We start from the raw sequence: 19,367 nt of genomic DNA, 5'->3' as shown, positions 1-19,367 counted from the left end.
TTATTTGTTTTATAGCAGTCTTAAGGGTTTACAATTTTATCTCTCTCTCTTTTTTTTTTTTTTTTTTTTCGGAGAAAGAGTCTTGCTCTGTCACCCAGGCTGGAGTGCAGTGATCTCGGCTCACTGCAACTTCTGCCTCCCAGGTTCAAGTGATTCTCCTGCCTCAGCCTCTCAAGTAGCTGGGATTACAGGCATGTGTCACCATGCCTGGCTAATTTTTGTATTTTCAGCAGAGATGGGGTTTCTTGTTGCCCAGGCTGGTCTCGAACTGCTGACCTCGTGATCTGCCCGCCTCGGCCTCCCCAAATGCTGGGAGTATAGGTGTGAGGTACTGCGCCCGGCCAATTTTATCTCCTTTTATTTCTCCTGCCAGATCTGTGAAGATGTTAATGAGTACACTAATGGTATAACAAGCAACAGGAAAAGTTAAAGCTGTAAATAATCAACAAGCTGGAAGAATCAAGCTCTGTGTAGAGAAACTAACTAAATATTCAAGCAAGACATCTCATTTAGGTAGTCACATTATTCCATTCAGTGAAGATAAGCACAAAACATACCTGCTTGACCAGTGGTGATACTGACAGCCGCAAAGAGCCTCTGGGATCGGCTTAAGTCAGAAACTCCATTTACAGCTTCAACTTCAAAAGTATAATTAGCGTGGGCTAGCAGGTCCATGACAGTGACATAGTTATCCTCTAATCCAGTCTGCTGGGGCATGTATCCAATGTTACTCCCACACGGAACACATTCGCCTTGCTCCCAACTGCACCGCTTACACAATATTCTGTAGGTCACATCGTTTCTTCCTCCATTGTCTGCAGGAGGACTCCATTCCAAACTTACTGTGGTTTGGTTGATGTTGAAAATGAGGTTCTGTGGTGCAGATGGAGGCCCTTGGGAAACCAAGAATAAATAAATAAGCAAAAACAGAAAAAAAAAAAAAAAGACATGCAAACAAAAAGAACAAAAGGATCCGTGCGGGGCATTAAGCTTAGTGGCTCAATTACTGAAGAGAAAACGAGTTGAAATGCTTTCTTTCACATAAACATTTCATTACCTTTACTAGAGAAGCTGTATAAAAGCCTCCTTGAATTCACTTGGCAAGAGGTTTTATTTATTTTCCTTTTAATACGTCAAAATGAAAACAGGATAACAACTGTCTTTGTACTTTTGCCACAGTCTTTAGCTATTTTTCTTCCAAGCAATTAAAACAGTACAGTTAATACACCTAAAAAAAACAGCTGTGCAGTAGTTTAAAAATAGTTCTCCTTTTAACCATATAACGGGGAATACATTTATTCATTTTAATGTACTCAAGAATGATTTATAGCAATGTCTGAGATTGGCTTTGGATTTGGGTCTCTCAAACATTCACTAATTGAAGAACCAAGATGTGAAGTTTGCTCTATTTAGTGAGATCTGCTGTATTTAGTAATGGAATTTTAATTCTGAAGCCATTACTTTTTGGTAACATTTAATATTCATGCAAGACCCTAGTAACTTATTTATTTATTTTTTTTGAGACGGGGTTTCATTCTTATTGTCCAGGCTGGAGTGTAGTGGCACAATCTCGACTCACTGCAACCTCCGCCTCCCAGGTTCAAGTGATTCTCCTGCTTCAGCCTTCTGAGTAGCTGGGATTACAGGTGGGCGCCACCACACCCAGCTAATTTTTGCATTTTTGGTAGAGACAGGGTTTCACTATGTTGGCCAGGCTGGTCTCGAACTCCTGACCTCAGGTGATTGTGATCCACCCGCCTTGGCCTCCCAAAGTGCTGGGATTACAGGCATGAGCCACTGTGCCTGGCTGACCCTAATAACTTTTAATTTTACTTATGATTCTTATGAGATACATGTGAAAAATGTTATTAAAATGCATCTTAATTTTGCAGACATGGAAATAACACCAAAGTTGATGTAAGATATATTTATATTACTAAACCTGCTTATGAAAAAATATTTTATCTTAATATTTTAAAATAATTTTAATATTTAAGTATAATTAAGAAGGTATCACAAATTCAGTATCTGTTTCATTGATGTCACAACAGTACAAATGAGTGGAAGGGATTGGAAAGTCCTTCTTTACTTTCATAGTACAACTCACTTGTGCATGCAACGTACGGTGGGTCAGATGGAGCCCTGTAATACCCATCTTCACATTCACATCTGGAGGAGCCTTCTTTATCAGAAAAACTGTGAGTTGGACAACGAGAGCACTGAAGATCTTGAGAGGAAGACTTGTAGAACCCACGGCCACAGGCTGAGTATGCAAAAGAAAGCAAAAATGGAGACATGAGAGCAAATCGATCTTTAAAGAAAAATTGTATTACTTAGCAAGGAATCAAATATTAAATTTGATGTACGAAAAACAAGCTCTTTATGATAAAATATTCATTTTAGGGTATTTCAGTAGCCAAATGTTATGATGGTTCATTATAAAACAAAATAATAGAAACAAAATGATACAGCAAACTTGCACCTGCAGTTGGCATCAGGCCAAAGTCTACAGCAGAAAACTGAATACAGGCATAATTTATTTAGACAAAACCTTAGAACATTTAATTCTGATATATAATTCAAATTTAACTTTGATTTCAACATAATTAAGTTGTTTGTTGGTCTGCATTAGAACACTCCAAGTTATGTTTTCTTAATATAATATAGCTTTAAACTAACTTTTGACATGTTGATTTGGTTCATGTTGAAAAATATTAATGTAACTTTAATTACCAGACTAGAAATAATAACTATGTAAAATTTTTCACCTGAAAAATGATAGAACTATATTTCCCCAAATTTTCAGGAAACTCCAAGATATAATTTCAACCAATTTAAGTTATAAGGCAGGTTGGTTTCCACTAAGTGAACTTCTTTGTTACTAAAAATAATGAAATCCTATGAATAGGAGATGGCTGCACCACCAGAAACAAGGGGAAAGCCATCAACGGCAAGTAGATTATGGCCCTGTTTGTCCTCTGCTGAGAGAGGGTTAGGGTGCAATCACACTAACACAGCAACTGTTCTCAGCAATGAACAGAGATGGACAGAGAGCATTTCTGCCACCTCCTAATGAAGTTGCTCTTATTCATTTAGATTCTGTAATTAAATCCAGTAACAGTGTACCATTTAATATCACTGGACATTTCATACATTTATATTTATCTTCAATGAAAATTTAGCAAGTTATTTTTTCATTATTTCAATAATTTTTATTAATATATTATATATTGAAGAAATTCCATCTATTCTTCATATTTACTAAATTGTAGTAACCTTCATATTTAGCAAAAAGAAAATTATATCTATGAACAAAAGCTAGGGAAAATTTAACATAAATAAAAATTTAGCATTTAATTTATTGGCTGAAAGTTTGTTTAATATTCTCTACTTGGGTATTGTGCAGAAAATTAACTACGTTTTTCACTCTGGGGGACATGGAAAGCAGGAATAATCCTAATCTACTGAGATGTCATAGTTTCCAGAAAACGTTGAGTCATCCCTTAACTTCTGTTCAAATGCTGAATTTTATTGCACAATTTCGATATATTTGGGAGCTCAAAATAATTTAGGGGGCATTAAGAAAGTAGATTTACATTAACAAGACAGATATTTTATATAATTTAAAGACTCAATTTAAAGATATGTTATGTTGTGAATATAGATCCATTGATCAACAGATAGAAGAAAGATAGATATATAGATAGATAGATAGATAGATAGATAGATAGATAGATAGATAGATTGATAGATAGATTTATACAGGGCTAAAACCATCTCATTGTAAATTTATGACCCACTATTGCCCTCAGAAGCCAGTTGACTATGTTGTCTTTAGTTGGCTTCTCAATTAATACAACAGGAAAGCAGTTACAAAAAACATTAGGCAAAGAAGCATAATGCATCTTCACTTGCTCACTTGCTTTCAATAGCAATTATTACAAATATAAGGCACACAGAGAACAATGATATTGATTACTAAATATTATAACAAAAATATAAAACCTTAAAATGTTCCTAAAGATATGATCTTGTCACATTAAAAAATAGGGTTAACAGAAAGGATAAAGCGTTTAGCTTAGACTTCTGGGATGGAAATTCTTCTTTTTTAAAATATTCACTGTATCTTGCTTTATGTATTATTTGCAATTCAAAGATCAGAGACAACATTCCATAAAACATAGAAGGCAACGCTTTACTCACAACTCTCTGTCTGAGACATCAGGCCTGGAGAAGTAAAACAAACAACCAAAGTAGACATACAGACCAAGAAGAGGTGTGTGCTGACAAGTTTTTGATGACATCGTGTGTATGTTTACTGTTTTACAGGGCAAGGAGATTATGGGGGGACAATGGCAACATGATTTAACATTTCCAAAATGATGTCTACTATTGGAATTCCTCAGAATTCTCATTCTCCTGTTGCAAATAAAAGCCTCTAAATAAAGGCCGATTCCCTTTTTCCCACAAATGAGGTGCAATCCTTGCTCAACTTACATGATTTCAAGAATCTATATGATACCTAATGCAGAGAAATTTCAAACTCTTATCACTTAACTTTCCAATTACATTGAATTTTGTTACCCTTTTAGCAGATGGGAAAACAGATTTAAAGCAAAAGTAACCTGAGTTCTTCAAATAATTCTGTTTGTCTAGAATAAAACTAGATTTAAAACACAGGACTACTGTCACTCAGCCTTATGCTATTCTACCATCATCATTTACTGTTAAATGAGCCAAAGTTTGACACTTACGTAATGGGACTCATGGGCTTTAGCTACCCTAAAAATTAATTTTCAATGGATCCTTATTATTTTTATTATATATTTTTACTAATTGAAAGCTATTACTTTAACTTAGAAAGCTATGAAATAATATCCTAACATACCTTAAGAAGAGATATTAAACTGATATTCTCAATTTCACTATGAATTTTGACACTGATGATACCTGCACAATTATGGAATATATGTATGACTATCATTAAATAGATAAAGGCAATACCAGAAAAATGTGATCATAAAAGTCTTAACATTTTTTCTTTGAAGTAATATTTTGCCTCAGTTCAGTTACTATTGAAAATAATAAGTTGAAGCAAGCCAGTTTTCATTTGATCTCAAAGGAAACTACCAATTTAGAGTGATTAAAAGTAAGTACAAAAGCGTTGGAGCAATGGTGTTGAGAGCAAAGCCAAGAACATGCAAAAACAAAAGCGGTACCTCTTAGGATAACAGTGATCCACTGGGTGGAAAAAGATTGAGAAAGCAGTAACAGATGCTCTTAAAATTAGAAATTGTGATAAGATATCTACACAAAATACCTACAGTGAAATACTCAGTGAGATAAAGCAGGGTAAAGTGGCATATCTGAGAGATACATACATACAGGAAAGTTAGATGAGCTCACCAACTACTCCCAGAAAAGCTACGTGAAAATCGAGGCAATTTCTCCTCTCTCTAAATGCAGCTGGTTTTCTGGAAACTACTAGTAAAGTCTTCAGAGGTAAATGCCTTCTGAAACCTTAGAGATAAATTCCCTTCATACATAATTATGAAATATACAACAATAACATTCTAGGAGTTGTGCAACAGCAGTTTTACACATTTTTCCTCTGCTTTATTTCTCAATTTGTTCAATAGCACGTAAACTCAAAGCAAACTTTAATTGATATAGCATGTGCCCTTTGATATAGTATGTGTTCTATGGATAAAGTTAGTTACCTTAAGAAATATAGCATTGGAACTGTGTCTTTTGATGTTTTTGCTTTTCTAACTGAACATTGTTTTAAAAGTAGTTTCACTATATTTATAAAAAGTAGGGATACACATAAAATTTGTTTTAAATATTTAATTACTTTTGTAAAAATAATATTTCACCTCTTATTTTAATAACAGTATTTTTCCATGATATCATGAAGGCCTAGGACTGATTCTTTTGACTGTTCCTTTAGTCCTTAGGGCCTTAATAAATAAAATAAGCTCATTATCCTAGAGTTAAAACCTGTAATCTCATCAGATTTCATATGTTAAGCAAGTTTTTGCTTAGTCTGTTCTTTAAATGCAAAACCATCAAAGAAAAAGGAAATCTAGAAAATATATGAAACTTCTATATACCAGAATAATAATATTATTTACTGCAATATATCTACTAAATTATATTACAACACATTAAATCATAAGATCTGCTATATTATTTACTGTTATGAAATAAATGTAGTTTATTATATTTAATCTTAACTATTTAAATAATATATTACCCCACAAAATTGATTTAAATAGTATTTTTAATTCAAAATTTTTAACAAAGAACATGAAAGGCAATCAGGTTTCCCATTTATAAATTAATTATTTAAGAATAAAAAAGCACCAAAATTCTGAAATCAAATATATTTAAACATACAAGAGAGTTGATACCGAAACCTTCTATGCTGATTCTCCATTAAATTCTCCTAACAATCACATATTCCATAGTTGTCTTGAATAGATGTTTTGTTTAAGCAATGGGATGCCAGGCCTCTGAGTCTATACTTGGCATTATGCAGTCGGTGGACCAATCAGGGTAATCGTATAACAACTGTAAATGAACAATCCTAAAGGCCATCCAAAAGCCATACATTTCCATGCCTCTTTAGCTTAAGCATTTAGGTAGTAATGGAATGTATCTTGTTCCTGAATGGGGGTGCAGATATCCATACTTGGTCCAGTTCTTTAGGTTTATGACCTATAGGTGCATGCTTGGGAGAAATTTTACCTGATTATATTTCTAAGGATCCCCCTTCCCACAATCTTGTTGCTAGAAAATCCACCTACTTCTAGAGTTCTTTTATAGCCAAAAAAGATTTCCTGATCCTTAATGGACTCATATTTTGGAAGTCTGAAGCACCAACTTTTATCTCAGACATACTTCACACCATCCTGAACATTAAGGCACTGATAATCCATATCTTGCTTGGCTATCCTCCATGGATGCACATTAGGAAGGCTTTGATAGGACACCAATGTCTTGACTCTATCACAATAATTGAATCATTATTAAGGCCTAGACATTTCTATATTTTAAAAAAGTTTTACAGGTGTTCAGAACCAACATCCTGGAGGTTCCAGGTATTTTCTTGGACTATCAAAGTCTCTTAAAAATACATGATAATAAAATATCTCCCCTAAAGCACTGAGGAGGTAAAATTAGATATTATCAAGAATTTTTTAAAAATGAAAAAACTAAAATCTATCAATAAGCCAATCAAAAATAGGCAAGGAATCTGAATTGATGTTTCTCCATGAAAGCTATACAAATGAGTAATAAGCACATAAAAAATGATGTGCAAATGGCTACTGAACACTTCAAAAGATGTTCAACATCATTAGCCATTAGGAAAATGCAAATCAAAATCACACATCCAGTAGGAGGGCTATAACCAAAAAGATAACAAGTGTTGGTGAAAATATGGAGGAATTAGAACCCTCCTACACTGCTTGTGGGAATGTGTGCAGCCACTTTCAAAAAGACTACCAGTTCCTCAAAAGAATAAGCATTGTTACTTACACTCAAGATAGATGAAAACATATATGCACACAAAAACTTGTACATTAATGTTCATAGTGGAATTATTCATAGTAGCCAAATAGTAGAAACAACCTAATGTCCATCAACTACTGAATGAATTAAGTCAATGGAATATAATCCACCAATTCAAAGGAGTTAAATACAGACACATAATACAATATGGATGAATCTTTAAAACATGCTAAATAAGAGAATCCAGTCATAAAAGACTACATATTGTATGATTCAATTTACATAAAATATCCTAAATAGGCAAATCGATAGATGCAGAAAACAGATTAGTAGTTTTCAGGGGATGGGGTGCTAAGCAAAAATGGCATTTGACTGTTGATAGATACAAGATTTATATTTGGGGTAATCACAATGTTCTAAAAATGATTTGCAGTGATAGCTGTACAACTCTGTGACTATAACAAAAACCCATATATTGTACACTCTAATGGGGGAATTGTATGATACGTGAATTATACCTTAATAAAGCTCTTATTATAAAATCCATCAGGGCCGGGCACAGTGGCTCATGCCTGTAATCCCAGCACTTCAGGAGGCCAAGGTGGGCAGATCCCCTGAGGTCAGGAGTTTGAGACCACCCTGGCCAACATGAAGAAATCCTGTCTCTACTAAAAATACAAACATTAGCCAGGCGTGGTGGCAGGCACCTACAACCCCAGCTACTGGGGAGGCTGAAACAGGAGAATCACTTGAACCCGGGAGGCGGAGGCTGCAGTGAGTCGAGATGGTGCCACTGCACTCCATCTAGTGTGGTGCTTAGGTGACAAGAGAGAAACTCCGTCTCAAAAAAAACCATCAGTAACATACCCTCATATCTGAACATTTAAATAGGCAAACATTTTTTTTAAAAAGTAAATTTTATTTGCTTATATTAGTTTATTTTTCTAACATATATACTCTATATGCATCAACTGTTATAAAGTTGCAATTAGGTAAAAGAAATTACCTATGTACAACTACTGTGTACTCACAAAAATTAAAAACTAAAAAAAGAAATTACCTATGGATTGCTTTTAAGACTATTAGAAATCTATTATCAAGGTATTCTTTTAATCTATTTGTTAATTTAGTATGTAGTTTTTGAGTTTCATAAATAATAGCTTATCTTTTATCTCAGGAATAATAATTTTATCACTTAAAAATAGTCTTACAAAAACCAAGCTTACATTTAGGAGAGATTTTTGATATATTTTATACAAATACTTGTGACTGAATTTCTGAACAGGTATTAAACATTCTTATTTTTCACCCACATTACTTTGCCAGATGAGGGCTGGTTTCCTCCTCCCATCTCTCCACTTCTCCCCCATGAGTTAACTGAATACAACTTGACTCAGCTTCCTCAGGTCTTACTCCATTTCCAGACCTGTGATTTTAAGCACAATTGAACTTTTTCTGAAGGAATTATGTATGTCTGTGTGTAAAATATAAGGCTTTGCAGATGTTTCCGGCCACAGTTATGCAGCTGCAAAGAGTTTATTAATTATGAACTATAAGTAGATTGTTCCGTAATTGAAACTTTCTGGGCTTTAACATTATTGTAAAATCTGCATACAAACGTAGTTAAGAATTCTAATGAATGCTGTTATTTTATTTATTGCAGATGAATATTTATCTTAATTCAGGCAACATCAGTCTGTTTCCATAGGAGCTTTCAAATATTTGCGTCATATTAATATCTATATTTCTATAAGGCAAAGGGGAAAGCACAGCTTATAGAAATAGTACTCCCACCGCTCAAAGAACTGACCTCATCTGGGATGGACAGATCCAGAATCTGTATTTTAATCCTATTGACTGTACCTCAGTGGGAATAATTTTAAAAGTCTGCCTAAAATACAGACCTCCTGTCACTATTATGCTATGATTTTTTATGTTGAGAATGAACAGCGGGCAGGGAGGATAAAAACAACATGATGTAATGAGTATATTACGGTTTGTGAAACACCATCTCTGTCACCCTGGAACTAACATGCAAGAGTTTAGAAAAGATACCATGCAGAATATAAATGTTTTCATAACAGGTACTTAAGTGCTTGATGATAACATGGGCATTTTTAAAACTAACAAGAAAAACTCATTTCGAGGCATTTTACGTGTGTGTGTGTTTGTTATTAATTTGTGTTATTTAATTGATTATTTGATGTTTTCTTACTATCATATAGTAGGAAAGAAAAACACGTAAAATAAGAAGCTTTAAAAAGTTTTGTTTTTAAAGTTTAGAATGTAAAATGAAATGAAACAAAGCATTATGTAAACACATCTTTACTTAAATTTTCAGAATATGTTAAGAATCTGGTTGAGGTCTGGACTCTTTATTTCACCAAATGATCACTACAATTCTGATGTCATTACCCAAATGATAAAAAAGACAAAAAAAGTCGTTAGAATTTTCTATGATTCTTTTGTCTTGTTATGTTTTCTACTTTATAAATATGAGCCTATGTTGAAGAGGTACTATGATACAGCGAAAGAGATTCAGATTTTAATTCAAAGGATCTGTGTTCAAATCCACTCCACCATTTACTGCATACAATTGGGACAAAGTCACTTCACATTAGTCTTCTACTTCCTTATTTCCTTGTTAGCTCTAAAGTGCTATAGACATAGTAGTTATTTTTTATATTTCTATCTGCAAATGATTGTTTATAACAATAACACAGTAATCAAATATCTAGCTGTTAAACTACCTTCCAAATGTTTTAATTGAAATGCTATCTGTAAAAAATGTATGTTTCGGGCCGGGCGCGGTGGCTCACGCCTGTAATCCCAGCACTCTGGGAGGCCGAGGCTGGCGGATCACGAGGTCAGGAGATCGAGACCATCCTGGCTAACACGGTGAAACCCCATCTCTACTAAAAATACAAAAAATTAGCTGGGCATGGTGGCGGTCGCCTGTAGTCCCAGATATTCGGGAGGCTGAGGCAGGAGAATGGCGTGAACCCGGGAGGCGGAGCTTGCAGTGAGCCGAGATCGCGAGATCGTGAGATCGCGCCACTGCACTCCAGCCTGGGTGACAGAGAGAGACTGCGCCTCAAAAAAAAAAAAAAAAAAAAAAAAGGACGTTTCTACCATCAGCAGCCTAACCACTCCTACAAATATGCCATATAGAAACACAGAGTTCACCCACTTAGTCTTTCAGAGATGCCTTAGCAAGCAACAGTGTTAAAAAAAACAAGTTCTACAAGGCCTGTCCTGCATCTGCATGGCACCCCTGACGGTGCCTGATTGAGATTCGTCTGCCTACCGGTTTACCCCTAGCTTTCACTGTGCCATTGTTGCTGAACCCTGCCTGTATTTCTGAAGATGTGCACATTCATTTTGGTTCATGCAGATAAGTATCCAGAAATAGAATTTTTAAGTCATGTAAATTACTAAAAAGAATCAACTTGTGCAAAAAAGGAAAGATTCAAAATGAAATGCAAACCCTTCTGGATGTCACTCAATAATGTCCTCATAGGTTTTCTCTGAGAGTTCACCCTATAGATTAAAAAAAAAATGAACTATGAAATCTCGGGATCTAGTAACTGGAAAGGAAAAGTACTAAAATAAAGTACTTTTAGCTCTAATTCAAGTCTGTGACAAAACAGTATTATTCTGGGGTTCCCAAGGACTAAAAATACTTAAATTAGGGGAAGTTAGCTTCATAAACTCAAACATTATATTATTTACTTGTAGGAACTTAAAAGTATGGCTTATTTGTGACACAGCACTATTTTATTCTACTAAAAATCTTCTTTGAGGACACGCCTTTATGAACAAGAGGCAACAATTAGGAGAGTTCTTACCCCACAATTAGTGTTTGGAAGATTTCAGACAGGAGGCACAATTTTCAATAGCATTTATGCCACTGCCAAGTTTATTTTCAAATTGTTCTCTTATATTTACTAAAGTACCATACATTTTGCACATCAGTTTTATTATTCATTCTCATTATGAAAACATACTGAGGATTAGAGAGTGTAGGCTCTATGTTAAAAAATATGAGTGATAATTCCTCTTTTTAAGTATCATTACATTTGCTGTTACATAATAATTTTTAACACATTTATCAAAAGATAAAATTCATAGTTTGAATGATAGACACTGTCAGTCTCACTATATAAGGTCTGACTTCAATGATCCTAACGAGGCAGGATGGCTTGTCCTTATATATCAATTATAAGACTGGCTGCTCTCCTAGTATACATTCGCTGTGTGGCCTTTACAAATTTGCTCAAGTTCTGAGTCCAGTTTTCCCATATATAAAATAGAGAAAATAATAATAAGACTATCTTAAAAGATTGTTATGAATTACAGTGCATAGTTCATGTGAAGAACTTAGTATGCTGCCTGGAATAGACTAAGCACTGAATAAATAGTTAACTACTGTGACTATTTCACAATGTCAATTTCGAAGCAAAGTTTTGATACCACTGTAGTGCCCCAGACAACCTCTGAACCACTTTACCAAATGTGTAAGCAAATAAGAAATACAAATTAGTTATTAACCAAATATAGGCCAGTATTCATTCCTCTACCAAATAATTACTATTTGCATACTGTACCTATTACCGTGTCAGGCAGGCAATGGACCAAAAAGGTATATCAGCTAAAAAGACAAATAATGATGATCTCTAAACACCACATTATCCTTTTGACCACTAGCTTCAAATGGTATGGATAATCAGTTGATTATGAGCTTAAGCTAATTAAATTTCTGATATTTAATAGTAAATTACTTCTATAAATTATAAATATTGTACCTTAATTTGTATCTTTTACAGCATGCCCAATTATCTCCTATTTCAGAGGTGACTATAAACTCTAAAGTCACCTTTCCTGCCAAAGCTGTAGCATTTCATCAATGTGAAATGAGAAAACTACTCAGCACAGTTAGACACGCAGGAAGTGTGTAGGGACACATTATTGACCAATTATATATAAACTGGAGAGCTATCTGTGGCAGTTATTGGCTTGATTTTCAATGAGGCTAATGAAGGATCTGGCAATATAAGAATATTCTATAATGTCAGGTTACTTCAAGTTCATAAAAATTGCAACTTTAGTCTAATTCAAAGGATTAAAATTAGACTATCTTGTGAGTGGCTTGTCAATAATTAATTTTTCTCCCATGATATATTTAAATCTATATATTAGTGGAAAAAGCCTTGAAAAATCCATAGCTAAAAAGAAGATAATTAATTTCATCTTAATTTCATAAAATAAAGACCTGTACTTCTATGCACAGCAGTCCAACACATGGGCTTTTCACTACCAGTTTTCTGTGATAATTTTAAAAATTATTAAAGCAAAATTGTCAGTTAAAGCAATCTTTCTGGCTATTTGGTTGAAGACTCTGTTTCCTTATTTAGTCAGTTATAAAATGTGGATCAATACTGTCTTGTGAAGCAAATAACCCTAAAGCCCTTTAAGGCAATTTGAACATGTGTGGAGGTAAATAATCATTTCTTTTATGTCAGTGGAAAATTTTCTGGAGATCATAAAGAAATCAGTTTACCCTGAAGCATGACGTATTAAATGGATGCATCAGGACAATGAGTGTATTCACTCAATCCTTGATTCTTAGAAATAAAAGAAAATAACAAGCAGAATAAATCCTTATAAAAATGTTGTTGAGCTCAATCCTTTTTTTTTTAAAAAAAAAAAAAAGGAGCTAGCAAAAAAAAAAAAAAAAAAGGAGAAGGAAAAGAAAAGGTCACACACACACACACACACATACTTGCAAGATACATAGAATTTTTAGAAATAAGCTAGTAAGAATTCCGACTGTATTTTCATACTTCCTACTCTTTCATAATAGAAAACCAGTTAATTAATTGCTGATTTTTACCTCCACACCCAAGCAAATAATTTACCACAGCTCTCTCTATCCATATCCTATTAACTTTGCATCCATAGAATTTTGCAAAACGACAACATAGCCACTAGCAGAATATCATTTAATTGTTTTTTAAAACAAACTCTGCAGAAAAAGTAGCTACATATGTAAGGAATAACCCTACATACTTTCATTCTTTTTAAAAGAATAACATCCCTTCTTCATGAATCAGTTAAATGCTTTACCTCCTCCATATTTTCTGACCTCTTAAGCTACTTAGGAGAACAGTTTCCTCAATACAACATACCATCATTATGACATTCACACTGCCATAATTATTTCTTTATGCATGTGTCCTCTAACTCATTATGAACCCCTCAGGTTCAGAGATTATAATATATGTATCCATGGATTCCCAAAGCCTAGCACAATGTCCAGCACATAGCAGGAGGTTAATCTATGTTTACTGAATGGAAGAATGAACGAATTTTATTCATCCTCCAGCATTATGCATCTGGTGACACCATCCCACTTACCAAAGGTTAATTCACTGACACCACTTAGTAAATTTTTCATAGTAATGGAACAATAGGACTGATGTGCAGTGAAGCCTTGGTTACAAAAGTAAGGAGAGATACTTCACGGGCTTTCAGTCTTTAAGTCTCCTTGTTATGCTGCACAGGGAGACAACGGCACAGCCATATTTAGATTAATACTTTAAATGATTTTAACATGATTCTGTAAGCATTCTTAATACAGTAACAAGAAAAAGTATCCAAATGAGATTAAAAGCATTTTAGGAGCATATAATTGAATATCTTCTCTGAACACAGGGGAGAAAAGGTCCAAGAGAAGGAAAACAACTATGCTGAGAATTATAAATTATAACAAAACTATAATTTCAGGGTTGCTTCCAAGACAAAAATTTAAAGAGTAATAGTTTTTACCTGCTCTGGATTACTTAAAAAACTGTTTTTCTTTAAATACAAGACCTATCCAAATTCAAAAAAAGTGATATTCTAGTTTTAGGTTACTGAGAGTTGCCATACAATAAGTACACAGCATTTTCATTTCTGTTGGTAATTTGGAACTAGACAGGCCACTATTAAAATAAATTCTAATAATTAACATTTCTATTGGAAAACAGAAATATCACTGATTCTTTCTTATGAAAAATAATTTCAATTTATTTCTTACTGGCTCTCTTTTAAATCTTTAAACAATTGTAGAGTAAGCAAAAAAACTAATTTAAAAACAATGAGATATTACATCTTTTGTTTTCTTTCATTATAAGCATAAATACACATATATATTCACACACCCTTCTGTACATTTGGTTTCCCATTACATTTCATATGTCTCTAAGATATATTAATTCATTTCATCTATGACCTACGGAGGGGCACGACAAAACTAAAGGTGAAAGCTTATTTATATGTATATATACTACTTTACTTTTTTCAAGTTATAAACCAGGCAAAACTGTAAAGTACCTTAATATTCAGAGTGAACTCAGAAAAAGCACAGTCAGTTCTCTGTATCCACTGGTTCTGCATCCATGGATTAAACCAACCATGGATAATAAATATTTGGGGAAAAATAACAAAAAATAATACAACAATAAAAAAATACAAATTTTAAAAACAACACAATATAACAACTACATGCCTATAATTTACATTGTATTAGATATTATAAGTAATCTAGAGATTATTTACAGTATAGAAAAGGATGTGCATAGTTTATACAAATATGTATACATATTTGTAAATAAATATACATATTTGTATACAATACTACATTTGTATACAATAATGGCAAATACTATGTATGCCATTTTATATAAGGGACTTAAGCATCTGTGGATGCTGGTATCCAAGGGGATCCTATAACCCATCCCCCCTTGATACTGACAGGCAACTGTAATGACAAGCGCTACAAAGTATTAGACTCAACACCTACATGTGCATATATTTCAATCTGAAATAATTTAGAAATTTAGAAGTGAAATACTGTTTTCTCACAGGAAATGATGATAAAGTAAATGTGTATATTTCCAAATAAAAATGCATTGAAAGTTCTTACAAAGGAAATGAAAAACTAGAATATAATGATTGATTCTATCTCTATATTAATGATGCTATACACGAATATGTATAGAGAGCTGATGGTACATTACATCTTCCTAATTAATTAGTATAAATCATCCCCAAACCTGACTAAAGATTTGAAAATGTCAATTTATACTAATCAGAAAACCAGAAATAAGGAAGGGAAAAAATCAGTTCAAAGATTGCACCCAAATGAAGTGGTTAAGAACATACAGGATAAAAGCAGATGACAGATTGTGAAGACATACTGTCACAGATGGATACCAGGTGGAATGGATCAGACAATATTTTTAGAATCGATATTTTTTTCAACATTTAAGTTAAATTACCCTTTTGGATAAATGTTCAACAAAAGACTGATAAGATAACTAGTTTTACATGCATCTGAATAAACAGAATATCTAAAAGCTAAGGGGTGAATGATTTATTTTTACATTACTTAGGAATAATCAAGCATTGTATAAGAACTTGTAAAATAAACATTTGTCAGTGGATGAACACCCATGATAAAGGAGATATCTGATGCTTGAACATTTCCTTTATGCTTTCATTTCATTTCACCATAATGAGCATACTACCTACGGCACAGCAAAACAAGGGGTAATACTTGTCAAATACCAGCAATTACAAAAAGGGGAGTTACAACCTTGTAAGAGTATGACTATTCCTTTTGTCATTTTTTAAACATGATTATTTTGCAGTTTAAGTTAGCAGCTGTTTAAATGAGAGGCTAGAAAGTGAATCTTCTCATGCTACAGATGTTAAAAAATAATGTCTAGACATAGAGTCAATAAGGTTTTAAGGTTTTTGATTTTCCCAGGCTGAAATCCTACTCTTATCATATATTAGTGTTGAATGCTATAAAATATTTCATAAAATTAGAATTTAGAGAAAACAATTTTTAGCAAGATGAGAAGCATTGCTTTTTGCTTGTTATTTCCATTACATCTTTGCTTTATAAATTTTCCTTCTAAGTTATGGCCTCAAATGGCATAGGTTGTCCAAACTTGTAAATAGTTTTCTGTTTGTTGATGAAATGTGTTGAGTGGCTAACTCTAAAGCATTGTGCTTGCAGCTATAACAGCCTAAGTGCTATTCAATATGGTTAGTTAAACATTCCACTTTTCACATGAAAAATATAATAGTTAATTTCATACATTGGCTTTCCCTTAATATCTATATCATTATTTCATTATTTTTTTAGTAAATTACTTCTTCCACTACCCTTTTAAATAAAATTATACTAAAAGGAAATGGAGAATTCTGAAAATGTAGTACTTTCTTCTGAATTACGGTATACACTCTTACAATTTAGAGTGCATGTCTTCAACAATTGTCAAAATAGTTATCTGGATTAAAATACATACATTTTCTACTCAAGTATTTAATTGTAATACATGATTATATAACAAGATATATTTTTATTTTGACATATAGTCAATAATTATAGTAATATATCTTTGGAATTAACAACTAGAAATCATTAGTTTTTCTATTTAATTTTATTAATATAATCACAAATTCTATTTTATTGCTTCAATATCAAAAGGGAAAAATAACAAAGTTAACAGAAATCTCCAAGAGCAATAATTCTTGACCTTTTCTTAAAATCTAAATGTTCTGTGTAAAGTAATTATTCAATAATTTGGTTATGTGAAAAAATGACTTGAGTCAAGTATAAAACAGAAGCTCTGACTTCTTAGAAATGGTGAATTCCATAGGCAGGTCAGGGGAACTTGCATGTAATTTAGTACTTTTACACTGCACTTCTTATATTCAATATCATTTGTGAAAACTGTATGGAATAGGTTCTCATTCTTGCCATTAACTTCTACTCTTGATTCTCTGGAATCTGATATTTCATGGTTTTGCCAGCTGTTTACCATATAGGATTATCACATAGTATTATGTGAGACAGTTTAATTAGAGAGCTTAGATGATGGCATCAAGATTTGTAGTATTGTTAGCTCTCAGGATTCACCAACATCTCCAAAGTTATTTCTGTAGAATGACAAAGGTTTATGCTCTATTTGTCACTCTTCTTTTTTTTTTTTTTCTGGTGTATTCTCTTTTGAATAATCACAAGCTCAACATAAGTATGCCATTTACTAATGGATTAGTATATTGCTGCATGTTTTACAAAAGTTAAAAAAAAAAGTCACTTCAAAGCTCATTTGACATATCATACTAGTACCTAAAGGAATAAAGCTTTTCACAGTATACCTCATGTTTCATAAATACATCAATTAATTTTCAGAGAAATAAAGCATAACAATAAATAAATAAAAATGTACAACATGTCAGAAGAATTATTAAGAATGTAGCAGAATATTAAATTCCTAACCAACAGAGAACCTCAAAATAATATGGAGTCACACGAAAGATATCTATCCAGAGCTTGTAAAAAAATATTCAGGTCAAATACAGAGATAGTTCTATCAAGGAGTACACTATGTAGTGCTAACTTCCTGAAAAGAGTCATTACAGTTATATTTGCTAAATTTCCAAAACACATCACCTCCTTAGTGAAGCCATATCTGACCTCTAGGTTAGGTAACTGAGTCCCTCATCTGTCTTTCCATTCCTCTGTTTTAGCACTACAGAAAAGAATAGAGATATGAATTTATATACATAGACAAATACTCTGTTTCTATCTCTCTATTATCTATCTATCTCATGCCGCGTGCATGATACCCTCACTAAAACCTCGCAAATCATATTTTTCTAACTAAATGTAGAAGTGTCAAACATATTACCTTTATATTTCACAGTGTAATCTTTGTAAGTCTTCCTTTGAAGTGTCATGCCTTACTAGCGAATCTTTGACACTGCCAAATATGTTGGTGTTTTACGTATATTTATAATCATTGTAATTTTATTTGCCAAAATAGAAGAAACTTGCAAATGTGAATGCATATTGATGGTTAAGAAAAAAATTAAACAACAGTGGAGACTTGTCCTTCAGACTGCTGGCTATGGAGCCAAACACCTTGAGTTCAACTCCTGAGTTCAAGTGCTAGAACCATCACTAGACCACCAATAGGAAACTGCCTTGGTTTCCTCATCTGAAACACAGCAATAATAGTGACATTTTCCTAATAGGATCACTATGAGGATTAAATTAAGAACATGTAAGAGTGTCTCGCGCACAGTAAGTAATTTACACGTATCAGTTAATATTATCATCATAATTATTATAGTAAAGCATATCATTTTAAAAAAGATAATATTGCTTCCTCCCAACATACAAAAATTTCTGAAGAGTTTTTTTAACATTTTTGCAAACAACCTGTTTAACTGCCTCATTATATAAACAATATAGCTAAATGTCTGAAAGTTTCAATTTAGAAATTCCTTTAATAATTTCAACAATTAAGGAAACAATGTATACTGGAACCTTTAAAATAATATTATTTAAAAATCTTCATTTGAAAATAAGCCTGTTTTCCTTCTGTTACTGATCTTACTCTGTTTAGCATGTTATTTTGGTAGAAGTACAACTCTAAGTATGCCAAACTCATGTTCCAATATGTGTAACTTGAAATGTAAAACCAAACAACAACAACATTAGAAAGACTGATAAAAACTCAGAGAGGCCAGGCATGGTGGCTCACACTTGTAATCCCAGCACTTTCAGAGGCCAAGGTGGGCAGATGGCTTGAGCTCAGGACTTTGACACAAGCCCAGGCAACATGGTGAAACTCTCTTTCTACAAAAAAAATAAATAAATAAATAAGAAAAATAGTGAGATGGCATGTGCCTGTAGTTCCAGCTACTCGAGAGGCTGATGCAGGAGGATCACTTAGGCCTGGGACACAGAAGTTACAGTGAGCCGAGATCACGCCACTGCACTCCAGCCT

The 19,367-nt window shown here is 33.2% G+C and overlaps 1 protein-coding gene across 6 annotated transcripts in view; it reads right to left on the bottom strand.

Annotated features, from left to right (window-relative positions):
• LOC105492201 (EPH receptor A7) overlaps window positions 1-19,367 on the bottom strand; it is a 184,846-nt gene that overhangs the window by 121,440 nt on the left and 44,039 nt on the right. For all 6 annotated transcript variants that reach the window (XM_011759211.3, XM_011759212.3, XM_011759213.3 and 3 more), the window contains exons 4-5: window positions 2,108-2,263; window positions 558-893 (exon numbers count right to left, since the gene is read on the bottom strand). In XM_011759211.3, coding sequence (XP_011757513.1) covers window positions 558-893; window positions 2,108-2,263 — 492 coding nt within the window. The remainder of the gene's footprint in view (window positions 1-557; window positions 894-2,107; window positions 2,264-19,367) is intronic.

The sequence above is a fragment of the Macaca nemestrina genome, chromosome 5 (genome assembly GCF_043159975.1).
Source record: "Macaca nemestrina isolate mMacNem1 chromosome 5, mMacNem.hap1, whole genome shotgun sequence".
Lineage (NCBI taxonomy): Eukaryota > Metazoa > Chordata > Mammalia > Primates > Cercopithecidae > Macaca > Macaca nemestrina.
This window is presented reverse-complemented; position numbering and strand designations above follow the sequence as displayed.